General features: G+C 42.6%; 1 protein-coding gene across 6 annotated transcripts in view; it reads right to left on the bottom strand.

Moving 5' to 3' along the window:
• pex14 (peroxisomal biogenesis factor 14) overlaps positions 1–27,143 on the bottom strand; it is a 47,777-nt gene that overhangs the window by 3,785 nt on the left and 16,849 nt on the right. The window contains exons 3-10 of one of the 6 annotated variants that reach the window (XR_012954721.1): positions 24,985–25,069; positions 18,668–18,793; positions 16,190–16,275; positions 14,556–14,658; positions 10,771–10,868; positions 4,984–5,075; positions 2,156–2,552; positions 545–638 (exon numbers count right to left, since the gene is read on the bottom strand). Coding sequence is in view for 3 of the 6 variants with exons in the window: in XM_076094736.1 (XP_075950851.1) it covers positions 2,048–2,552; positions 4,984–5,075; positions 10,771–10,868; positions 14,556–14,658; positions 16,190–16,275; positions 18,668–18,793; positions 24,985–25,069 (1,095 nt within the window). In the remaining 3 variants the exon portion in view is untranslated. Of the gene's footprint in view, positions 1–235; positions 2,553–4,983; positions 5,076–10,770; positions 10,869–14,555; positions 14,659–16,189; positions 16,276–18,667; positions 18,794–24,984; positions 25,070–27,143 lie in introns of those variants that run through there. The other 5 variants (XR_012954722.1, XR_012954718.1, XM_076094747.1 and 2 more) reach the window with 5 other exon arrangements.

The following is a 27,143-nucleotide window of genomic DNA, read 5'->3' as shown; positions in this document are numbered from 1 at the left end:
TGGACATACACATACGGTATATTTCACTCAATTATGATTCAGAACTGGAACATTGTTCTTTACTGCAAGTCAAGTATTTTGCTGTGTGTGTGTGTGTGTTTCAAAATATATACTTATGCAAAAATATAAACGTGGAAAATCCCTGTAATACTAGGTTGAGCCTTTAAGAGTAACATACAGCAGCATGTATTTACTGTCCAGTGGGTTTAAAAGGAAAATATAAGAGAGATTCTACTTGAGATAAAGATTTATTACACTTTTGTACAATTATGGGCCGACGATCAGACAGTAATCAGCAGGTTACAGAGAGGACCAGTCACTGGTTCTACAGTGGCTACGAAACAAAAGTTACACCTCTTGATTATGTACTTCTTTAAAGCAACCTTAGTCATCCATACAAATTCAGCTCTACATAAATCAAAAAATATATAGTTTACAGCATACTGTATTGTTGTTGACTCCTCATTTCAACAGAAACTCGATCAACATCACCCGACTGAATCTGTCGGTTAAGACGGGTGAAAAAAGAGCAGTGCCTCTCTACCTTTTCTGTCTTGCTATGAAGGCCATGTGATGGAGGTGGAAATGGCACCAGAGCTGATATCCCCTTCTTCTCACTCATGGACTCTTCTTGTTAGCTGGAGACAGTGAGTACAGAGTGAGTAATTCAATAAGTCAAGTATTCATTTATTACTTTCCTTTTCAATCATGGGGCAATGTTCTTCTTCTAACTTCCCCCATCCACCTCCACACTTGAGAAAAGTGATACAAGTTCTGCAACTTCCATCTGTGGCAGCCCTCGTTGTCTTACTGCAGCTTAATTATAAAATATTGCCGCCGTTTTCTGTAAAGATTACTCACTGTAGGAGGCCCTACGTAATTTGGACCGCAGGGTTTGTCACGGAAAATAATACAATGCAACTGGGCTTTCTGTATTAGATTTCCGCTTTTAGCCTCCTTGACATTTCAAGCTGCATGAACTAATACATCTGTTATTTGTTGATCATTTGATTATTAACATACTTCACAAACCAAATCAGCTGCCCTGCTGGAGACGCAGAAACAGCTCAGCAGACGGTCTGGGTTTTCTCGCCTGCCACGCGCAAACACGCGCTCGCAAAAGATGCACAATTCAGCCGCTCAGTGAAAAAAGGAAAGCGGGCGGGTGGGGGGGGGGGTAAAAAAAAAATAAAAATCATTTATCTTCTTCCTCCTTTGAGCGTATGAGCACTCTGACACCGGCATGGAACAAAGCCCGTCATCACATTCTAATCTCGAATTTCAGGGCTTTTATTTCACCCAAATGCCACCCCGCTGGCCTTGTGAATTATTGACAGACTGACACCAATGCGAAAGGACACATAAAAGAGGCTAAAAGCTCCGGCCCTGGAAGAGCTTGTCCTCTCCTATTGCCGTCAACAGGGAGAGAAACTCTGCTAATGGTTCTCTGGGAGCTCACGGTAACTTTGGGACTGAAGTTCCAACATATGACTCCTGACCTACAGCTGCACTATACAGGAGAGAGAGATTGTGTGCAGCGCTGCTCTCTTTGGTCTTTATAAAGAACCGTAGTACAATCACAAGGACACCAAGGCAAAGCTGTGAATTATCTGATCAAAATGATGAAATTAAAAGCAGTCAGTCACACACGGTTAGCACTGCTCACAGCCTTTTAGAGTCATTCGGATTTGACTGTTGCTCGTCGCTTCCTCTTTCAGAGAAACGTCACACCGTGGCATTTGGCTCGGCATGCAGTCATTTAGTCTGCGTGATGAAAAGTAAATTGAGGTAAGCCATGTGTCAACTAGACACTCCAGTATTTGTCAGTTTTGCGTCTTCTCACGCCCACGCCTCATTTTGCTCAAGATTAAGATGTTAGAGAAACAAGAGGAAACAGACAGTGAAGATGGATTAAAAACAAAACAAAACAAAAAAAACACATAAAAAAACAAAACAAGTGTGAGCGGAGAGGAGCAGAATGAAACAAAGCCGTCGGCAGAGATGAGAAGCGGTGTTTGGAGAGTGTCTTTGCGCTTTCTACTGCTATCTAATCCACCTCGCTCTCATTGCTGGCACCCTCGGGCTGCCTCAGTTTGTCCACCTGTTCGTTAATCTGTCCATCCCCACCACGCCGATCCACTGTCTGCATGCTTACATCGTCCTCCTCCTCCTCCTCTACCTGGCTGAGATCATCCTCCTCTTCTTCCTCCTCCTCCTTCTTCTCCTCCTTCTTCTCCTCCTCCTCCTCCTCCTCCTCCTCCCCCTGTACCTCCATGCGGTCCTTCAGGTCCAGGGCCTGGGTTGCGCCCTCGCCCACAGCGCTGTCGTCTTTGTCGATACCATGCCCTCCACCGGGCCCTCCCAGTGCATCCTGGGGGCTGTGGTGTCCATCTCTGATGGGGGAGGAGCTGGCGGATTCGTTGCTGACGGGGGAGATGTCGCTGCTGCTGTTGGTGTGGTTGACTGGCGACGAGCCGGGTGCCGAGGGTGGCTTCAGGGGAATCTGCCATGAGGGGATTTTAGGAATAGCAGGAGTGGACGGGAACTGTCTCCTGTAGAAAACGAGAGAGAGGAAGATCACGACCTCATGAAAAACCTCACTGTGATCAAAATGTGTGAAAAGAGCTTTCCCACGATCAGCCGCAAAACTACACATATCCTCCTAAGTCAGGTGTTGAATGAGAACATATCTTCAACACTAGTTTACATTTTAGCATGCAGCCACACACACAAAGCACCGTATGAAAATCTCAAAATTACAGATCAGAAAATGGCTCTCTCCCCCCCCCCCCAAACCGCCAGATGTTTGTCACACCTGGTAAAGATGCTCTGAGATTTTTGTTTAATCACATCCACTGCAGCTTTTAAGATCAAAAAGACAACGTTGAATCATAATGGGATAAGCGCTTCTTAGTGTTTAAAAAAAAAAACAGTTTGCAGATGATTTGGATCATTTGAACAGGAAGGGAACACGCTTGGAAACAGATGGTGATTCAGAGCCTTTAGTTTGTGATTCAAGCCTTTGCCAGAAAACTCATTGTGAGAGTCGGGATGAAGTCAGGAAAGCAAATGACAAAGGGGATATTATTGCTGATTAGAATGTACGAGGCGAACAAAACATGCTCAACTAGACAGTTCTGAGGCAATTTTCGTCCTCGCCGGTTTTCTGATGTACACCACCTACTTCAGGCTTCATTATGGACACTGATACATAATCATGCATGCTAATGGGGGCCTGACTGAGCTGGGCTGCGCCTGACTAGATTGGGGAACAAAGATGGGAAGAACGAGGGGATGTCTGGCAATAGACGATGAGACCTTTAACAACACGGAATACTTTACACCGCGCATAAACAAGTGGCAGGTGGGTCGGATAAGACTTTACACCGTAAACAAATAAAATGATTGATTGGAAAAGTATCTATTTTACCAGGACACAGCTAAGTTTTTAGTTCATATAGGTAATTTCTGTATGTGCCCATAAAAGGACTGAAGTTGTATAGGAGCAATTATGCACGTGTTATTTTGCTTACCAATAAAAGCAATAAAACACAGAAGACCAGCTGATGCCTGCAGTATGCTAATCGACCGAGGCAAGTTGTGAAGTAAAAGAAATGGTGCAATCAGTATTATAACCTCCAGTGCCTGTGAGATTAAACATATTTGAGATTAATGATTATGTTTTCAGTGTGCGAGCAATTTGGAAGAGCAATGTGACAATCCGTGTTCTTTTATTTTATTTATTTAGACACAAGCACAAACTTCCAGGCCATCAACAACAGTGTTCTGTAGAAGGGGTTATATAATGATGGTTGCGTGATGATTGTTTCGTAGTAACTATGTGATCATTGTTTCTGCGATCTAAACTCAGAACTCCCAAAACCATAAATGTATTTAAATGATGAATCTAAAGGTCAACGTCTCCCTAGAGCTTTCAACCACATCTCACAGTCTTCTTACACACCGTAATACAGTCAAAGTGTTACATTTCCCCAAAGCTAAACTTGTGAGGTGCAAACAGACCCCAGCGACCATCTACCATTTGTTCTGGTCTTGTCCTTCTCTGGTCATCCTAATTTGATACAATTTCCAACAGTTATGGCTGTAATATTATCATCAAAGAGAAGATGCAGAACATTAAGCTGGCGAAAACCAGATGCAGCCTCAACAGCGTTTTTTAGGATCTATACTAGCACTAGCATAGGCCATTATTCCTGGGGTCCTTACGCATACCTCACAAACCTCCGCTGAGAAATGAAGCCAAGAAACTGCAGTTCTCTTAAATGGCCTCTTGAGGCTGGTTCAAAAATGCCAAAACTTTACAGCAGAAATAAACATGTTTACTGCCTGGTACGAAAAAACAAAACATTTTTAAAACATAGAATCAATCCGGGATGATTAGTTGAGGACGGTTTCTTCAAACACTAACCACAACCCTTGATTGGGAATGTATCTGTCATTTTGCAGCATTTAGAGCAGTCAGTTGATCCCTAAACCACACCGTATGGTTCCATACTTCAGTCACATGACGACAACAACAGGGCTCCCACATCGCCCACCAACCGGAGCACATTCTTTCATTTTACAGCCTAACAGCACGATAAAATATTATTATGCCAAAACATATTATTTTAATTAAAGTAAACCTACTGAACCTTGAATCTGTCAATACCCAGTTATTACATGTGCAAACCCCCCAAAATAAAGTAGGGATAACAGAAAAGAGCAACATGGTGTTATGTGAACAGTTAAAACATATTTTAATGTCAGATATAAATGTAATGTGAGCTTTGTTCCTGTTTAACACCGTCAAATGGTTCAAATGGACTGCATGCAGGATCTCAAAAGTGCATCAAAACAGTGAGTGGTTGGCCCTTGAACACACACACACACACACACACACACACACACACACACACACACACACACACACACAGTTTCATGTGTTTCATTCTGTGACGGTGATCTGGATAACTTTGTTACCTGCCGAGCAGTAAGCCCTTCAAAGAGACGATCTCAGCCTTCAGCTCTCCAACTGTTTGGTTGTCCAGAACGCGGTAGGTTGAAGACGATGTCTATTGGAAACACACAAGTGAGACACGCACAACAAATGTCACACACACACACACACACGAGCACTGTTCAGTTCACAGGCAGGGTTGGAGGACAAAGTCAATACACATCGTTCAACAACTCCTCTGTGCTCAGTCTCAACAACATGATATAATAAAAAAAGCTTTGTTTGGAGAAAAAAGGACATTGGGTTCAAGGTAAACAAATATGGTAAATGCAAATGCTGAAAGCCGCATGTTTTTGTGTAGTCGGGTCATTCGTCACCATAACAACCTGGGCCAACGGCCTACTGCTGGTGATGACGTACAATCCCACTGCAGTCACCTTTATGGCCTCGGCTGCTCAGAAAGTCCAGTGAGTGTGAATCATGCTGTTTTTACATAATTTTCCATACTATCTAGAAAAGATTAGGCCAGTGTCCAGTGTTTTGGATAATTACTTCATCTGGAACAATGGCCACATTCATGAAGGTAGACCAAAGCTGAGCAGTTTGTTTTGTTCTTTTTGTCTTTTATCAAAAGGCGTGTGTTATCTCACACACACACACACACACACACACACACACACACACACACACACACACACACACACACACACACACACACACACACACACACACACACACACACACACACACACACACACACACACACACACACACACACACACACACACACACACACACACACACACACACAACAGGGGCATAATGGCAAGTATTTGAATGGCAAATTGCTGCCAAAAATCTGTCTCCGCAGCACTTTATTTTAGGGATAGGCAGGACTTTGACAGAGCGAGCTATGAAATGATGAGTTTTGAGAAAAGCCTTGAGGAGAAAAAATGCAATCGTGCTAAAACTGGACGACAGCTGTTGCAAAGCCTTGTAGACTTTTGGGTTCCTGCAAAATGAATGAAAATCGTCTAGCAACTCAAACAGGGAAGACAGTAAAGGCCCAACATGGAGGTCAAGATAACTCTGAGTTTGTGAGATATTTTAAAACATAAGAGAGAAGAAGAAAAAACATTTCTACTACATCAAACCGTTGCAAGTTGTACCTCCCCAGGGCGCTCAAAGCAATCCAAATCAAACAGTCATTGGTTGAACCGCTCATAGACAAAGACAAATGCAACTTGTGACGAGGCATCATGAGAAGGCGTTGCTTGTAAAGAGTCTCAACACAAAAGACTGGGAACCAGTGATGTAGATAATTGTTCCCCATACACAATCCGTTCCTGAATAAAAAGCACAAACGTGCAAGAACTGATGACTGATGAGACCAGAGGGAAGAGAGGGAGAAGACAAGGGAGAAAGTGGGATAAAAGAAAAGTAAAAACTCTAATTAAGGCTCTCCTGACTCACCAGAGGAAGCTTGTTAGGCAGCGTGGACCCCCTATCGAGGGGAGAGGGATAACTTGGACTCTTTCGCTTGTAATTAAATCTAAGAGAAATTAATTGAATCACTTCTGAAAGGGATCAGACTCATTTACAGTGGAAGGAGGGACGCAGAGGAGGAGAAGTGAAGGGAGACAGAAAAGGAGACTTTTTTGGGCTCTTATCGACTCCTAAACCTCGCTGATAAGGAGCCCCGCTTTAGAGGCGGTGCATTGGAGGCCTGCTGAAGACACTCTTATTACAGCCGTCACCTCATTAGAACCATCTTAATCCCTCGCCTCCCCAAGGCCCCCGTATAATAAGGCTGGATTCTGCTTCTCTCTCATTTTACATAAAAAAAAAAAAAAAGAATTAATTGCTGTATGGGCTGAGCGAAAAGAATTCCAAGGCACAGAATCAACTTAAGATATATGCAAATTGATCCAAATAACTGAAAATTATTATATCACTTAACATAAGGGGGAAAAAAATGGGCTTTAGAGTAGAATTGTTAAACCGCCAGCTACATAATGTGCATTATCCACCGAGCAGCACCCTATAATATCTCACATCAAGACAACAACACTACCACTGACATACGTCTTATTAAGTCTGAAGAAACCTAATTAAATGGTGGACCAGGACTGGATTTCAGCTTTGAAATACATTATGTGAATGTGTGTACACACGCACACACACACACACACACACACACACACACACACACACACATTGTGTAAGGATCTTGTGTTAAGTGCACTAGCTGCTTGGGCGGAGGCTGAGTGGAGGGGTATCAATGACGGGAAAGATTGAAAGAAACGCCGCTGACTTTAAAAGCCCCACCTGAAGTGTTGACACATATCCAATAGACCAACGGACGCGTGTGTACGACGTGATGTTTTAACAAACTGCTGATCAAAATATTTAACTTCTGCAATGATTTAGTGGCTTTGGCTACAAAAGCACCGTCATCAAGAAGACACTTGCAGGTCTGTGGATGTACAACAGTTAATGTTTGACTGTGCGATGCAGAATAAGACCCCTATGTTATTATTCTTACTATCAATTCATTTATTTTTATGCTTGACTTTATTGTTTTGCATATGTATGCTATTTTGCAATGTATTTTCTTCTTTGTATATACGTTCTCGCATTCCAAAATCTTTCTATTGTTTAAGTTGTATCTTTATCTATCAATTTAATAAAAAGATATTTCAAACGAACATTAAAATTTGTAATTAACCTTAAATATTGCATGTATAACTGGAATGCACCTTGTATTTCCTTGGAGACGTGAGTTAAATGCATACATCTAAATGTTGACACAGTGATTCTCCTGCTGCTTCCTAGGAGGTGGACGTATAGATGTCTCGAGGCCTTTGGCTACGTACATGTACGACCTCTTTATTGCCTATTTATTACTCCATGTTCATGCCCTGTTCAATCATTCACTTGACCCAACTGGTTCTAGAGACGACATGTGACAAGTTCACCCTGAAGAAGGCAACATCTGCAAAACCGAATTTAGATTTAAAAGTAAAAAGATCCCAAGTTCTGAGTGCACTTGGCTCTGGTGTTTGACTTCCATCATACTTCCCGATGTACAGGTGCAGGGCTCTGAGGGCTCTGTGTGGCCTTAAGGGTGGAGAACATAATTCCCCACCTGGCACTGCACATCGCAGAAAGCATCGTGCATGAACAAATAAACAAACAAATGAACCAACCAACCAAAACCAACAGAACAACTCAACCTGAAAGAGAGGTGCCACCTATTACATTATCAAGCACCACTGTGCCGGCTGGATGCGTTTTCTTCTTCTGTTTTTCTTAGTGTGTAAATACTGTACGTGGTAAAGATTCACTCTAACCGGTTTAAAAGTCGTGTCACTAATATGTCTAGGGCGGGTGCCTGGGTGTGATCGGGGTCGGCCTCTTTCCGCCGGTTAACTAAGTGCTTCAAGAAAAAAAAAAAAAAGGAAAAGATTTCACAAGCAGAAAAAAAAGAAGAAGAAGACTATCAACTCTAGCAGCACCCAAGGACGGCAACGCATCTGGTTAAATGAAGATAAATGCCTGTGGACCATTAGCAACAAGATAAGATCTTTAACAAGGCTTGTTTAAGAGTGTCTGAAGGCAAATTAATTCACAGTTACTCTGCCGGCAGACAGTGTGTTTTCGTGTAACGCATGTATATTTATGATGGAATTAGTTTCAAAAGGAAGTCCCCAGAGGAGTGTTTTTGAGTGGAAACACTGGTACAGTGCAATTGATTTCTCTCTATTTATGCACTTTCCCACTGGCAGTTCGTCTCGCGCAAGCAAGGAGGCGGTTTCTAATCTTCTATGTAGTATCCACTAATAAAGAGAACGATCAGTGAGTTGAGACAGCAGGGAAAACACAGCTAACAGGCAGATTTGTAATGATAATGGAGCAGAAATAGACCAGGCTGCTTAACATCAGGGCTGAATCATCCTCGTGGCAAATCTATCCTGAACACCAGTGGCGGTAGAATGCAGCAGCATGTCTTTAAAGAGTTGTGATAACCGGGAAAATAGTGAAAAAGAGAGGAACTGTCTCAGGCTCTGACGTCTGGAAATGTGCAGCATCAGCGCGTGCTCTGTGTGCGTGTGTGTGTGGACATGAGTCAGTCTGTTTAAACTCACTTCCATAATGAGGTCCCCAGTTTAGGGACAGTAAACGCACACCGCAATTGAGCGGTTTCAAACCTACGAGAACTGTTTTCTTAGCAGCTGAGGAACTAGAAGGCTCCATGTGTTTCGGGTTAAAGGCACATTTCCGCGTTGAGAGGTATAATTAGTAAGCGTGGCGCACTTTGAGCAGCGTGGTGAGGCAAACCCCCCGAAAGCCGCAAACGGTGAATGATAAGTAGCTCACCAGCTCCAACATGTGTTTCTCATCAAACATCACGGACCTGAAAACAATTTCCCAATTTCCCCCGTGGCCTGCGACAACAGAGGGCCTTGTGCCGACTCGCAGGGAAAATTTAAGATCAACGCTATAGCTATAAAGCAGAGTTTATGATTTGTTTAATGGGTGTTTTGATGTGAATTATACTTTTTATACACTGCCGCTGTCCAACAAGGCACTCGTAGCAAATGAAGTAGATACTTTTTAATCCAATCTGTGATCTGGTTTTGACAAATGGAAAGAGAAAACATCCCTTGTCCTTTAGAAGCTGGAGGGAACTCATTGTTTGAAGGGGAGCCTACAGTCTGGCTGACAGAAAACCTTTCATAATTTTCAGATTTCCGATGAGCGTGGGGTCGAACCGGATCGTACCTCACACATGCTGATCTGAGCCGCCGCTGCTGCTGCTTTTGTACGCACCGCTCAGAGAGACTCCGGCTTAGAAGTTGAAACAGCACAAAATGAGCTATGAGTCGTCAGTTTTTGATGAACCTCATCCAGGGAAGAGATTCATATTTTTCTTCCTCGTTTGTGCCGAAGCAGATGTGTCCGCATATGTTTTCCTGCGATATCCAGATGCTGCAGCGAAACACCCATGTGCTTAACAAGCTGTGGACATAAAACATTGTCTAAGATCGTCTCTTCCAAGGCACTTTTTTTTAGAGCCCAGAGATCATAAAGCGATTTACGAGCGGTGTTATAAAAAAGCAAGCAACATTTCATCCCTGCACATCAGTTTTTAGACCAATCACTCAAACCGATTCACCTAAACACTTACAATTCTGAGTAGATTATGAAAACGGTCTATAAACATCAAGCCTAGGAGGAGCGACAATATGGTTAAAGATGATGGTCCCATGATGAGATGCACCATACTTTTTCGCAGCTTGTGTTCTGATGATATACAGTATAATAAGGCTGTCCGTCTGAGCTAGTTATGACTCGGGGCAGTGCAAGAAATTTTAGTACGCAGAGGCCTCGAGAAACCCTTTCTCTCTCCTCATCAATCTGGAGATTTCAACTGGCAACTTTACTTTCACTGAGCTCTTCTGCAACTTCAAGAGTTAGTGCCCGTCTAGCTTTTCTCAAAAACGTTAAATCACACATAACGGACCTGGAAGGTGCAGTCCGTTACTTTCATGTTCAAACTACACGACGATCGTTTCAACTCATTGTTGTTACTTTGCCGAAAATATATAATATCACAAATATGTAATTTATTGAAATGATTAAGTTCGATGTTACCGGTGTTTTCAAACTAATAGGCGAGGCACCAGATTAACATTTAGGGTCATCGCCAACAGCAACAAATGTGCCAGTATCTGCTGTCACTAAATGACGTAAAAACAACTCAAATCTGGAGTAGGATACGGTGATGCAAAAAACCTGGTAGCTACCTCTGATGCAGCCAGTTCCTGCGAGAGCTCCTGGATTCTCTGCTGCTGCTGGATCAGGAGCTCCTGGACGGAGACCAGGGTCTGTTGCAGCTGGCTGACTGTGGAAACAAGATGATAAAACCAGTTCTATAAAGTAAAAAAGGAAGTCAGATTGTGTGAGAATGCCGTTCGGTTGCCACAGAACTGAACATTTTCTTTCAAGCGTTGATGACAGAACTGATGAGACTCAACTTGTGTCACTGATCAAAGGCGTCCTCTAAGAATTGTAATCAAAGCTAATACCCGGTAACTTAAGTCGCAGCTTTTTGGTCCGAGGTGCTGGGGGTAGAGGGTGGGAAGGGAGGAGGGAAGCATATAGGATGGAGATATTAATCTCTAGTGCCTGAACTTAAATCAAATAACAGTCTCTAACCTTCCATTATCCACCCAGACACTGCCTTCTAATGCATCTTAAATCCTCAAACGATCAACAAAGGAAAAAACAAGGCTCTCATTTGGGAGGAGGCTGCCAGACAAAATGTCCCCCCTAATCCTAATAAATATTGTTCTTTTTCCATTGACTTTGAAGATTGAATTAGTTCAAGTGTTGGTGTTGGACGAGGGTGTATGATTTCAAATAACACCGGGCACAGTTTGTTGCCCCCTGCTTCCAGTCACGCGTGTATTACCAAACAATGCATTAAGTTTCCCCGAGCTGATTATATTACAGAAAACCAATAAACATTCATATAAATCATGGGCGTGTAAAGTGTTAAATCAAGCCTAATAGGATTAACATCAACAGATATTGTGGCGGTCCACTGCTGAGGTTGTCAGGCCGATGGTTAAAAGCCTGCGCTGCAGCCGGCTGGACGGGAGGTAAAGAACCCTCCTCTCACATTAACCCAGGCCGGGACACAACACAGAGCCCGGCTTGGAGTCTGTTTCTCTTTTGAAAAACCAACACAGACAAAATATTTGATCTTTCAAAGAAGCTAATATCTCGCAGTGACACCTGTGTTTAAATGGGTGGGGCTGTATCAATATAGGTGGGGTGCAGAGAAACGTTTGATCTTTCCGTGCTTGCTAGAATCCTATGGAATACGAGTTTGAGCAGGATCGCTGGTTGGGGCCAAAAAAAAACCCATTGTGCAAACAATTTGAGTTCGTTACTCAGCCTGAGCTCCCGAGTGTGACCAGCCTTTCTGAAAACGGTAATAAAACTAAAATACCGCGGCCATCCCCGTTTAAAAAAGGTGTTACTATGACAGGGTGTGCACGCTAAACCAAGAGCTGCCCTATTAGTCTCCGATTCCACCTCGCCGCAAAACAGCTTATCCAGATGTGTGCGTCGGTCTGCCAGCCTGTAACGCTGCGCCTCCTGAATTACCACTGGCACCGCTTTTTTCAGCCACTTCAGCCAAACAGTCCGACTCTTTTCATGTCCCTTCACAAGGTTGACTCCTTTGTACTGTTCAGACACTTGACAAAAATGCATAACTTCACATCCCCAGTTATCACAGATATGAAGCCAAGAATAATGAAGTCAATGACTTTGGCCAGGCATGAATCAGAAAGGAGGCTGTAGCTGCAATGTGTGTGTGAGTGTGTGTGAGACAGAATAGGAGACAAGATGATGTGTGAGGCTTGCAGCTGCTGTGAGGAGGGTGCACATTGTGTATTCAGTAAATTATTCAGTAAATACCGCGATATAATGTACACTACATATGTCCGGGCCTGTCTCTGTTTTTAATGGCCAGCTGGTCACCAATATGGCTCCCACCGACAAAGAGTGGCCAAACAGCCGCACAATTCCATTACAGCCTGGCTGCGCTGAAGTAGTTCCAAGATCCATTCATTAATTGTCTGTGTGAAGTTGTAGGCAAATCATAATGGGAGTCAAGGCCCCTACTCTGGAGCTGGGGCTGGCGAGAGAGACTAATGTGGTCCCCATTCAAAAGGATACATCACCTCATTGCGCCCGGCAATAGAGAAATACATGAACTTTAACAAAAGGGGGTTCAAGCAATTGGCAGCAGCGAGGCAGTCGGTCGCTATTACTCAGTGCAGCGAGGAGAGAGGGAGCGAGACGGAGAAGAAGACAAAGGGAAAGCAGAGGGAGAAAACTCTCAGTGTAATTGCAACCCCTCTCCCCAACTGTTAACTACAACAGTCATTAACTACAATAGCAGCTTGGCTACTGCAGTCATAGCAAATTAGTTCCCCACACTGGCTGAAGAAAGGACCCATGTTTTCTTCTTTTTTTCCTCCACTGAAGTCTCACCTACCTACTCTGCTGCAGAGCACAGGAGGACTCTTACTGTGAAATCCGGTCTATACCGACAAGCAAAACAGGGTTTGTAACTTGGCACGTCTCCAGAGAGTGATAAGTAGATCAAGGGAAACAGACAGAGGAAATGTGTTTGCATAGTTGGGAGAAAATGACCATAAAAGAGCACATATTTGTTAATCAGATTCAGGTCGACACACCTCGCACGCGATCTCACACAAACTGCTGCTCTCCGCCTCCCGAAGGCAGCCGGAAAACAATAGCATGGGTGTGACTGGATACAACGATAACAGCCATATTTTCATCTACACTATGTTGGTCCGTGACAGGAGCTCTTAACTCAAACACACTTAATTTGTTTTAATTTGGAGATGAAGGCGAAAATCTGACAAGGTCGTATTTATGATTCAAGTTAAGAACACTCTGCAGTTGAGAACCCTGCAAACACGTGCATGATGGGAATTCACAGTTTTTTCTACCAGACCTGGAATGATCTCTGCACATACAAACCTCCTTTTCCTCCTTTTACTTTGTTTGATATCTCAGGCAGACAGGTGCACACAGCTCATGTACACTTGAATGTGACTTCATTCTATTTAAAAAATGAATACGTTTGAATGAAATAACACATTATGATTCACCATTTGATAAAATAACACATTTTGATTCACCATTTGATTCACCCGTCTACCTATCTTAATGGGAATCGGTCCCTTTCAGGGAAAAAAAACAAACACTCCAGTTCAACAGCACCGCTAACGAGACCAAACTTTTTCTGAGTGCCTCTCTCATTTACGCCTCCCTGGATTTTTAATTATATTGACGAAGAGCTCGGAAAGCTTCTCTCTCTCTCTCTCTCTCTCTCTCTCTCTCTCCATGTCTGACAGCCAGGTTGAGATTCCTCACCTGTCCAACATGGGAGCCGCACCTGTCACTGTGCACTTAATCACACCAGGGCCAGTGCTGAGCCCAGACGCCACACAGTGCCATGCCGCACGCACACACACACACACACACACACACACACACACACACACACACACACACACACACACACACACACACACACACACACACACACACACACACACACACACACACACACACACACACACACACACACACACACACACACACACAGAGAAAATTAAAATGAACTTTCTCGCAACCTACGGGGAAGAGGGTGGATGTTGATGATGGCGGTGGAGGTTTGGATGGGAGTGAGGTTGGTGCAGGGGGAGACGGATGGAAGGGGGGGAGGAGAGAGGATGGGCGGGGGGAGGGGGGGAGAAAAGTTGTCATTTCCCAACTGCTCATTAATATTCCGAGGTTAAGAGCTTTTCAGCGAAACGTAATTAATTGAGCCCGAGCCTGACAGTAAACAAGCAATTTCAAATTAAAGCAAAATGACAGCGGCGTCATTTGTTAAAAACGTGCGGGGGCCCCCGATTTTGGCGACAGATAAATGAGGGAAAATGTTAAGGAGGGAGAAAGTGATGAAGATATTAATCTTCACCTGTCTGTGTCAGCGTGCCACTCATTGCTGCAATGTTGCTCTCCATCCTCTGCAGATGCTTCTTGTCCTCTCGGCTGCCCATAATGAGGGGAAGGATGTATTTCTGCAATTAAAAGCATGGCACAACATCACACTTCTCTCTGGACGGAATGGGCAGAAGATGAGGAAAAGACAGCGCCACCTCGACTCGGCAGCAGAGGGTCAAAGGCATTGTCTTATTGGACTCGTGCCTCATTGTCTAAACTGCCTGATTAGGTAGATGAAGAGTATCCAAGCAACTGTTTGTTATTCTAAATGATCAGACTAATCTATAATGAAAGTTTGTTATATGTTAGCATATATATAATGTTATATGTATGTTATCCAGTGTGAGTGTTAACCAGATGAACAGCTTGTTAGTGTCTCAATGAATCCTTAAATAATGTGTGTGGAGCCGAGTGACCCTGTGGGGGCCCATTGAACGGCATACATGTTTTGTTTTAAGGCTGGAAGAGGATCGCTTAAACCCTCGCGGCCGGTTTGCAGCCCTCTGCTGCCTGAGCCAGGTTTTCGCTCCAACTCCGGTGGCAAGCAGCCACACCAGTGCAAGTAATAAACACTTTTCAGAGAAAAAGATTAAATGAGTGTCAACACGTAGTAATTAATAAGTGGGTTGCTGGGAGTGTGGTGTTTACAAGGTGCGCCATAACATAAATAAAGCACGGGCAGAAGCCTGGACATATGGTGCGACTGGCGCCGCGCTCCAGTGACATGACAGCAACCTGTGCCGTCCCGCCAGGGAATCCCACCTCCTAGGCGACCGGTGGTTGGCAAACCCTGCTGCACGTAGGAAACAGTGGACTGGTACAGTGTGTGTTCTCATCAGTGGAAATACCGCAGGGACATTGGAATAAAGGACAGGAGACCGGGAATGTGTAAAGAAGGATGAAATAATAGGACATAACTGGATCTATAGAGAAGCCAATATGTCCGACAGGGTCAGGTAGGCATATGCAAGTACATGATACGCGCTCCCTTTCTCTCTCTTGCACACACACAGAGGAGAACGGCCTGTCATCCGGGCCGAGAGCTACTGCTAAAGCTCCTGTCCTCCTCTAAAACGAGAGTAATGGCTTCCACATGCCACTCAGACTACTACTAACAACCACTATGGGATTAATGTCACCGGGGACAAGGGGCCTCATGAGCTCATGTTCAAGGGCTGCTAAGCCCGATAAAAACCAGGGTGATTATTTTTTAGACGGTAGGACGTCAAAAAAAAAAATGGCTGTGTGCTGTGTTAGCAACTATATTTTTTTTAAAGGAAAAAAAAAAAACTATTTGAGAGGAGGAGGGAAGGTTGAGTTAAAAAGAAGGGGTTCAAATGAGATCATGCTTTGACGTAGAGCAGGGCAGCTTTAATAACAAGACCAGAGTGATGTTACATACTGCAGAGGCGCCTTCTATTCTAGCACCCTCATTCATCATAAATGATGTACTTGCTAAGCCCACCAATTTTAATGTAATATCAGGGAGACAGTACTGACAGATCTTAGGATGCATAGGATAATTTGTACAACAAATTTAAGAAAGATTAACTGTGAAAACAAAGTGAGTGAGGAAACATAGAGCAGGAGCAGCAGGGTGTAACTTACTCTGTAAAGCTGATGGAAGCCAAAGGCGATGCCCACCATGATGATGGTGAGGGCACCATAGTCTCTCCATCTGTAGCCTGCTGGACCTGGAGAGGAGGATAAATCACCGTAACTGAATGTGACGTTTTAGCTCCAAAGTACAGTATAAATCACGTACACTACATACATTTCTGCTGACCATATTTCAATGCATGTAAGATTGTTTTGATGTACTTTTTTGTCACTCTTTGATTTTTCTCAATGCTACATAATGCATGGTTGCATACTTTAGATGCAGATTAATATAACAGGTCTGCAATGCATTACCTTACTGTGATAATGTAACTTATAGTTGTTCTAATTGTGTAAAGGTTCTTTGTCGTGGATTAGACAACACAAGCAAGTTTTAAGAGTCCCCTAATGAATAAGAAGCCAGTCTGCCTGAAACATTCACCATCTCGTCAAAAACCCAGAAACGTGGTTTCCAGAATGATGACATTTGATGCTAAATATACACAATTTGTAGTGAATGCAAGTCCTCTTAGATAAAGAAAATGTACAGTCTTTTAGCAATTTACTTGTACACTTAATGAGCACCATACAATACAATTTATCTATTTGTGAGGTTTCAAATTCCATCTATTTATCCGTTTGTTTCCACAAAACGTCTGAACTATAAAGGGTAAACAAGCACTTCATTCTGCTCCTCCATAAAGAACACCTTAGTCTTCCACTTTTTGGGGGTTGGGCCTAATACAGTGTTTGCATATAAACCTTTAAACAACGAAACGCAGGCTGAAAGGTAAGTGTGTGCGTGTGTGTGTGTGTTTAGAAGTTGACTGCCTTGCTGAGTGACAGATAATGTGAAAGTGTGTCATTGTGCAAGCTGTCATCTGGGTAGGCCAACTGTCTGTCAAAGTGGAAATCCCCCACATAAGAGAGGCATTCAACTGAAAATGTCACTAAACAACAAACCGGTCTGGAGGAAATCTACTGTGTGAGGTTTTTCTCCTGTTTGCTGTTGGCGCGGCCCAAATGAATATGAAATTATTAGCGGCCAGGCCACTAAAGTACGCCACTGATATTCTATTACAGGTCTGATTTCACCTAATGGGTTATGTGGTACATGTTTACTTGAAGTAAGTAAACCAGATTGATCTCGTGCCTTACCACTTGTGTGATTTGACATGCAAATAAAATGAGAGACCCGCTGTCATATTGGACTACATGGTGTATATTCAAGGTGAATGCTATTCTATTCTCCTTGCTCAAGGCCAGGTTTCATTGCTGCTGCAGCATTCAGGGGTGAACCCGTGACCTTTACCATCGAAGATTTTTGAGTCATTCTCCAGCATCCATATGGTAACCACATAAATTTGGGTCTTCATCAACATTATAGCTGCGACAGACTGTCACCTATCCCAGAATGCCGTGCTTCTGAGAGGCCTGGGAGTCCTTGGGATAGGCGGTTGACCCTGAACGAGCCTCACTGCATCACTGCCATGCAGGGGTCTTCACTTGCTCTTTTCCCCCCTGTTAGGACCCTTCATTCTTCCTCTATCTCTTTTTTCCTCTACCACTTCCACTCTGCCATCTTCCTTTTTTTATTTGGTCACTTAAGCTGTTGGAACTGTGGTATCCATCCCCCGTTTTTCCAATCTCCTCTCAAATTTATTGGGTTCAGTGGAGGCCTTCCTGTCCTTCTACCGCGTGGAAATAGAGATCAGAGTATCCATTACTTCGACAGAGATGGATGCGGGTCTCTGTGCACCGTCCCCATAACAAGGACATCAAAGAGAGGTAGCCCCCTCTTTTCAGCGTGACCCCCCCATACAAGACTCCCCGCTCTCTCCTCATTATGCAGGTCCCTTATAGCCGTTTTGATATAAAACCCCCCACTATGGACGGAGAGCCGCGAGTCTCCCTAACTACATGGCCATCCCATCAACATCACTTTCATTACAAAACATGAGATGCCAGGGGAGTCAAGGACAGGGTGGTAATAAATGAGGGTGGAATACATCTGGAATCATTGTCATATAGGTTAAGCATTACGCGGACTTCATTCTGCATTGGTAAATCAGTGGACAGCACTCATAACCTCCTGAGGTAATAAAGATACAGGTTGCGGCGTGGGGTCTTGCCAGCGTGGAACCCCTCGAAACAGAATGACAAGAGACTTCACGAGCTTGTGCGGTGAAATGTCATATCCCTGTATCTGAATTCACAATCAAGGCAAATGTTGTACGGCATGCATGTCTATAACACTTGTAAAGATCCTGCTATTTGGCGAGCTACCGATAATCCCGTTTAATGGGTTTAAATTAATAGAAACAAAAAGGGAAGATCTCTCTCTCTCTCTCTAGGTAAAGCTGAACAAAGGCTTTACATTTTAAATTAAAGTTCTTTTTTTTCCAGGTGAGACAGCGCACATAAAATATTAATACTATTTATATACACCAGGTATCAACGGGGAGAAAAAGGGGCGTGTGCACTCACTATGTGGTGCAAGCGCCAGCTGAGTTGCATGGAGTGGATGTGGGGGCCCCACAGGGCTCACAGGCAGGACTTCTTCTGTGCTGCCAGAGCGCTGGATGGCCAACTCCACCTCCTCATCCCTCAGCCCTGGAATCAAGACACACACACACACACACACACACACACACACACACACACATTTTAAGACGTTCAGAGGCAGCGAAGTGACTGCGTGTTAATGGGAAACACCAAATGGCTCCTTGGCTATCATAATGTACGCTTAAATACTTCCCAAGCTGCCCACAAATCTTTTAAGTACAATTTAGAGAAAGTATGACAAATCTTCATTCAATTTTACCTTCCCTCTTCTCAAAAAATACATTTTCATTTCATAATTCAGAAATTCCACAGAGAGTTTCCATTTCAGGGACATCCATCAGAAGGAAGATAGTGTGGAAAGGTTCACACAATGAAATCTGAAACTCTGCGAGCCTATTAACTGCCACCAAAGGCAAAGAAAATAAGAGTCTGTCCACTTCTCCAGTTATATTTCCCATGTGGAGATTTCATACACCCCAGACAGCGAAAATGCATTATTTTAATTTCTTCATTGTAATGTAAATGTATTACATAATTTTGCAAATGCCAATATAATTTAATCTTCAGATCTTTTTAATGATTTTAGTGATGATTAAATTGCAAAGGGCTCCCTGATGGAGAATCTGATGGGAGGAGAAAAAAAAATCTAATATGAACATCTCCTTTTGTGGCAAGAAAGGATTTTATTTCAGGCGCCATATGCTGCCATTGCTGTGGGTCTCATCTTTTAATGAGCGACTCGGTCTAAACAAAGGAGAAATAATTACAACTTTTGATGAACTACATTCAAAAACAACATGAACCAATTTGCAGAAAAACAATTATAAGAAATATGAAGACAAAGAACCAAAACTGTTAAATACAGCAGTTCTTAGACACTGATGAGCATGATTCACCTTATGATGAAAAACCAGAATAATCTTTATCATCATGTTGTTTTTGCTCATTGTGGACCAACAATGCGTCTTCTCCCGAACATCTCGCCATTACTTCCTTTTGCCATTTCCCTTGCTTATTGACAGATTTGTAAGAGAGCCTTTTACTTGAACTATTCCTGAAGGATTTAGAGAGTTTACACAAGCTCAGAATAAGCTTCCTCCGTCCTTTGAGAGAAATCGAGCAATTGGAAAAGGTTCCGTTGCAGTGTTTCAAGAGATGACTCAACGGTTTCATTAACAGTAAGAGCACAGAGCCAGAACCTCATACCTCTGCTACGGACCTCCAGAGTGGTCTTCACAAGAAAAGCACACAGAAACACCCTTGTGGAGTACTAATAATATAAACTGTGTAAGCATGTAGAGCAGAACTTTCCATTTTGCAAGGTGGATAAGATATAACCAAATCAAATGATTCCTGCCATTTGAATAATCCGAGTAGCTGGTTGAAACTTGATCAGAAACACCACTCTAACTTATCCCCGAAGCCCAAAAGCATAAAGAAATCCTTTGATAATCTACCACACAGTTTATGCCAAGAGGAGGTCCCTCCTGTCACCTATTTAAATGCTCCGAGGACTTCAAATGGCCATGAAAATTGTTGAATAATTGAAGGCAAATATTGGCCGGCCTGTAGTCTACAGCAGGTCCTGAGTGCCAGGAAGTGGTGAGCGCCATGTGCTGAGTTTGTGCAGTCAGACTGCACTGTCAAATAAGCAATAATGTGTCCCCGGACTCCTGATTCATCTGACCACAGCAGACTCCATGGTGGCAGACTATTGAGTGAGACATGCAAAGATCTCAGTTTCACCGAATGAGAAGAAATAAAAACGTCAGCTTCAGGTTTTCTCCTTTCACCTTGAAATGAGTCTTTTTTTTTTTTTTTTTTTTTTAATCCACATTTATGCTGCTATAGAGCATTAATGTATGTACACCTTAAAGGCTGTTCACATCTTTGATGTTGTTTATGCAGCAAATGAAAGGTTTTTGTCCCTTGCTTCAGAATAAAATACATGGAGATTCCTAAAGCTGTTTACTAGTCAAATTACAGCTTGCTAAGTTGTGTTGCATGCTCTGATCTGAAGGACAACAACGAATGAAAGAGCCCTCAGATCCAAAAGAAAAGGGAACGAGAAGAAAGTGAGTTTTACATATAAAAGGAAAAGACAAAAAAGGGATTGTGAAATTTATTATGAGTTCCAAAACCTGTGGAATGACCCCTGGACCCCCATTTCAGATCGTCGTGTGGGGAGATGAATTTTTTAAGACATAAATTACACCTAATGACGACACCATAAAAAAAGAACAATAATGGAAAGCTATTCTGTATTTCATTATACTGTATTATTTGGTGCACCTGATACACGCAGTGCCTGTTTATGAGTCACCGTATTAGCAGATGCTCAGCCAAAGCATTTGCTTTGACCTTGCCATTCTCATTGGGGCATGAAATTACGGTGCTGGCACCTCGATATTACAGCTATAAATACTGTAAACTGCATATCTGGGCTACGTTTTCTATTGTCTTTCAACATAAACCTGATCGGTATTTATTTAAAGGAAAACCCATTGCTCGTCGGGTTATTTACAGCTCTATTTTCAGTGGCTCATATTCTCTGGGTATTTTTAAAGGGCAAAGAGGCAGCAAGGCTCTTACATTAAATCCATTTCTCCAATTCTGGCACTTCTGGACTTTATGGGTCAACACCCAGGCCGGACAGACAATTATAAAAATTGCTTACTAAAATATTTTGGGTGGTAAAAGGTGAACGCCTTTTTCACTGTCCCCCCCCCCCCCCCCCAAGGCCTGAATTATGAAGTTGTCCTTGAGTGAAAATTACTTACATTTTGAATATCGTATGTAGAAAGAAAGGCACGGCAGGGGTCATAAATAGATGGAGGTCAATGGCTTATTAACAGGTCGAGTTCAGCGTCTCATGCCGCGCCGGCCGAGGGAGATTCTACATGTCGTTTGGTTCGGTACAACTGCTTGAAAATAGCGTGCCCTAAATAATGACCACTCTCATAGAGTATTCATTTATGTATTAAAAAGGGGGACTCTGCTCTCATTTCCCTACTTTATCGCCTTGTACTGATGACAAAGTAGGCAAGGCCTAGGCTAGGTGGCGCCGTGGAGTAATTTATAACCACATCAATCCCTTTACCTTCTATGCAGGCCTTGGTCATTGTCATTTTTGTCCGAGAGGTGAGTCGCATAACCCCACTTACAAACAGCATCCTATTAATATCTGGGATGATGAACCTTACCCTTACCTTCAAACCAGGTATGGTAATAGACCAACAGCCTACCTATGTTCCCTGTGACCCTCGATCACTGGCCCTCTACTCAGGGTGAAATCTATTAGCATTATTTATTCAACTCAAGAACAATTGGGATGGCATGAAAAAGAAATAAGTCAAGCCATCATTTATGTCACACTGACAGAGAATGTACTGTGCCTGTAATGCATTTAATATTGTATTAAACTGTAATGCGGCAATGTACGGTATGTGTACTCTCTGTGCTTTACTTCCCCAAACAAACTGCACTCAGTTTGGTAATGTGGGAGCGGCTGAGTGATGTCGGTTTAGGGGCCACGGTCAAAGTGACATGTTGAAAGGTGGAAAATGTTGTTGACTTTCTCCTGCGAATTAGATTTTTTTTTTGGTAATTATGTGTGTAACTGCTAATTGTCTGGGCTTAATGATGGTGCCAAAATGGGGCCCAACGCTCTTTAGTTGTTACATCTGTTAATTGTAGAAGACATAGATGGCACAATTCACGAGATGAGACTGGAGCACATTATATTTCACTCAAACACAATAAAATTTACTAGATCTTGGCAAGGAACAAGTAAAGCTAAATTGTTTCAAGATGGCTGCAAGACAATTTGAATGCAACTCATTTCCCGTCTCCTCTACAAAAGAAAGAAAGAAAAAACAAAAACAACATCTGGGTTTGAATCTTGATTTATATCGGATCTAAGTGACAAAGTTTCAATATTTCAGCCAGTTTATTCAACTCAAGAAGGGCAGCGAGAAATATTGGACTGCATAATTGCCAATTCATACCCTCAAATTGACAGTTGAAGGAAAACAGAAAATTATATTTTTCCAATGAATATTGAAATAAACCACACTATTAGGATCTCTTTGGAAAAAAAAACAAGATGTAACTAGAGAGGCATCCTTCAGTGCAGATTAGGGCTCAAATGTGCCGGGAAATAATATGCAGGAGCGGGATTATTGTGTAAAGATTCTGCAACATGCAATCAAAGTGGGCCCTATTTTCCCCTTCATCAGCTGTCCAGCGTAAGTACTGGCAGCAAGAGGAATCCAATTTAAAATCCACTCTACCGGGAGATGGTATTGTTTCATTTTATGTGTGCTTTGACATTTCTGGCTGTTAATATAGAGTAAAATCCAGAAGTATTTACATAAATATGACATTAAACTGTATTAGAAATTAAGACTGACGTATCTGCTGTGGTGACTGTGGGAGGAGGAGGATGATTGAGTTTCTAGGTCAAAGGGTTGAGAGGACAATGCATGCTAGGTGCACAAACAAGGGAACTGTGAGTTCTGGCCTGCTGCTATGTCTACGCAAAAAGCCTAATATGGCTCAAGTGAGACAGAAAAGGAAGCAACTAATCGGCAACCATGACAGATCATGTTCTATTACTATCTTATATCACCGTGTGAACATTCTTATGGAGGAAAACTGGTCATTTGAACAACAAACTTAAATTTGACTCTTGATTTATACCCTTTTAGACTATTTGTTTACTCAATGAAACTCAGTTATATAATTATTACAATAGAAATCGTCAAGGTGGACCTTACCATACGGCCTTTTACGGACATCATTTCCTGTAACATAAAGCATTTATAAATTCTGCTCTCACATTGAAATTAGTGTGTAGAAACACTTTCCTGAGACGACTCAAGGAAAGCTCAATATTAAACGCACAACATTTCCAGGTTCGCTGTGTGACTGTGCCATGCAAGTCCAGAGTTATCCCATGAATACTGCAGAGTGCTACTCAAATGTAGTTTGTGCTTAGTGTTTCATTGCTCTGTTGTCTCTCATTATTTACCCTCTCCCTGAGATCAATGCCTTTATGCAAATCGAGGGTTCTTGTTTGGATGTACAGTGGAAACGGACTTTCCGAAATAAATCTGCATTAAAGAGTCATACATATTTCATGGACTTAAAGTGCAGTAAGAGCAAACCATTTTGGAAAGCGGCGCTCCGCGGAGTTTACAACAAAGAAGAAAGTAAAGACGAAAACGTGGCGTAGTATGACATCATTTGGTATTGATGAGGCCTTATTACATTTGAGATGTCCGACAGTAGATTATGAACATGCCTTAGTTGCCGATAATGAGACACAAAGACAAAGAAATTTCAAAAGATAGAGAGTCATTAGAGCCACATGAGATGCGTGTCGTAGCAGCCGGCAACCATGGATTTGGTTTCGGGTTACCTTCCCCTGTCATGGAGCTTTTAGGCTCACTTTTCACTGTTTGGCTACTCTAATGCTGGAGGCAAAGTCCCCCAGCACTGCAGAGGTACAGTCCCCCAAGTACACAACTGTGAACTGCAAAGAACTGAAATAAAAAATATTCACCACAAAGAGCTTCTCCGAGAGAAAGCCACACACTCTCTCTCTCCCTCTGCTCAGCCACAGGCCCATGTGAGAAATACATGGCGTAACGCTGCACATTTCCACCGCCGCTATATATTGAACCTGACTTTAAATGAGTTTGGAGTAATAAAGCTTTTTTTGCAAGTTTTATTGCACAAACAATGTGTCAGAAATAATCTCAATGAATTGCAAAGAAACTGAAGAGCCAGCAAACAATTCCGCCATCCCTGCTTAGAAAACCTCCTCCGTGTCAGGCCTCAAATTTACGATAACAGTTAAATTAAGTAAAAGGGTTAAAATGCTGGAAGGCAATATTGATAATTCCATTGAAAATGCAGAGGGAGTTTGTCAATATTAATTTTCCTGAACCCAAAGGAGCATCCCAACTGGTGTGTCATTTATTCACGGGGCCTGAATCATGCACTCTGAAGCTGAATCGACCCCTGTTAGACCCCCAGGGCAAAGAGCTACAGCCACAACCTTTGACCCCTATAGACTAATCTTGCCAACAAAAAAAAAAAAAAAAAAAGAAACTGTGCATCCCGGGCCAACCACATTTTGTAAACAAACACATATGGATTATAATGTTAATACAATTCGGATTTCAAGGCTTCCTGCATTGCCTCCGACCTAAAGCGAATCAAATGTCTCTCACCTTTCTTCTTCAAGAAGGCTCTCCTGGTGGCCAAGGGACTCTGACGTACTTTTGGGTTTTGTAGAAATTGTACAGCGGTGGTAATCTGGGAAGAGACAAATGCGATTTAATTCCTCATAATGAGATAATGTGAGAGGATATGGTCTGCAGGAAAGTGATGCTTTTAACAGTACAAACAACACTCTAGACCTTCTTTAAGGAAAAGGTTCATTATGAATCCAGACAAAATCATAAATGGATTCAATTTGATAGTTTGCTTCTAAGACCCCACACCCAGCAGCGAGGAGAAAGACCACCTGACCACTTTCCAGCTAAATGTGGGGAATGACCAAATCAGCAGTTATAAAATTAGCCCATCAAGAGTGCTGGACAAATGGAGTATGGAGCTTAATTTGCTATTACCCTCTTAAAGACAAACTTCCATTCTTAAGTGCGCAGTGGAAGAAAATCTATACTTAATGCAGAGGTGATCATTTGTATCTAATAACTTGAGAATCCTAGGCTGAAAACTTCTGTAATTCTTCCAGTTAAAAACCTGCCATGATCAAATCACCCAGCCTGAATGTTGTAATGACTTGAAACGTTAATGCACTAGAACGTTAAATAGCATCAGAACATCAGTAGTTTTAAGTGCACTGCGTTCATCGATTCTATTATGTTTTCCTTCGAGATGCACCTTAATTTTCCACCCCAGTATGCATTTCCAAGAATTGGAGGGAGAGGAAAAAAAAATAAAAAATCATCCTCAAATGGCATTAAAACATAAATTTGGAGTGGGCGCCATGAAGTGGCGCCTCCTAAAATAGATAAATATGTAAGAACACAGAGAAAGGGGAAAGACACTGGAGGGGAGGTTTAGATGACTTATTATCGCACCTGTGGTCCCCGTGATTCAATTGTAAAAGTCATCCCTCTAATAGGTTGAAAGGTTTTGATTACTCTTCTTTTCTCTTAGTGTTGAAAGATACAAAGTGATTGAGCGCCCTGCCAGTGGTAATTCGTTTTGGGTAATGCATTGCATATACTATGAACCGGTTTCAATCCAAAAGAATTGCAGTTTAAACTTGTCCGAGGGGGTAGGTGTGGCAAGGGAGGCTGCATTAAGGGCTAGATGTCTGTGACAAGCAAACAGTTACAGTAGAGGATCACGGCAACTTGATGGAACTTCTGAAAATATATTTGACCCGTCTTCAGACGACTGTGAATCAGCTCAAAAGTATATCATAAAATATACTGCAGCATCCGGAGACTTGCTGCAGAATTAGACTATTATGACGGTTTAAGAGAAATGCAATAATGAAACTTTCAATAGGGAATTTGACCAAAATGTGCCAGATTCATCCCAAGAGATGGCGGCCCAATCTATTTAGACACTAATCTACCATTCCACTGTGACACTACCGTGACCTTGATGTACATATGGGTTACGCAAGGGGTATGGAATCTCCTGTTTCTCTATATGCTGAGGGCTTATTAAAGTCAGTCACCCGGAACCTTCATTGTGACAAGCAGATTAAACCATTTGCATGGTGGACCCCCCCCCCAACTGATGTTCTGGGCCAAAAGATGCCGTCAAAACACGGAGAAAATATCCACTTTGATAACAAGACAAAATCATTGTGCTCTTGGCGAAGCTCTTACTGCTCAAGTAAGTGAGCCAATGAGACTACTTGTGGTAAAAAGGCAGAAACCAGAGATAACAAACACACTGAAATCTAATATTCTGATATTTATTCCAGTAAATAACGGGAGTGATGTCGGCCCCGTGAGTGGTAATGGCCTAATAGAGGATTGAAAACGCTGAATGAGCAAACCTTGTTTGCATTCTCTTCAAATTTCAAGAGCACAACATTGACAGGAAAATTGTGTCAATGTTAATAGGCGTAAGTATGACATCTTAGTAAGGGCCGCGGCTAGCTCAGCGGCAAGCTAATGAGGCAACTGTCCATTTGGTTAAAACTGTAGTGGTAGATCTTTAGGGAGAGGAAAAGTGCACTTCTTAGCAGATGACATAGACGCTTTGCACAAGTTCCACCCAGACATCTCAATCAATTATAACCACATTGCAGAGATTTCAGTCTTGTCTTGTTATTGACTTATGGATCATCCCAGTTATAGTGTTGGGTAGCACACAACTGGGCTTTTAGGGGGGGGGGGGG

This window comes from Anarhichas minor, unplaced genomic scaffold (assembly GCF_050575085.1).
Source record: "Anarhichas minor isolate MPS153535 unplaced genomic scaffold, ASM5057508v1 ptg000003l, whole genome shotgun sequence".
Classification (NCBI taxonomy): Eukaryota; Metazoa; Chordata; class Actinopteri; order Perciformes; family Anarhichadidae; genus Anarhichas; species Anarhichas minor.
This window is presented reverse-complemented; position numbering and strand designations above follow the sequence as displayed.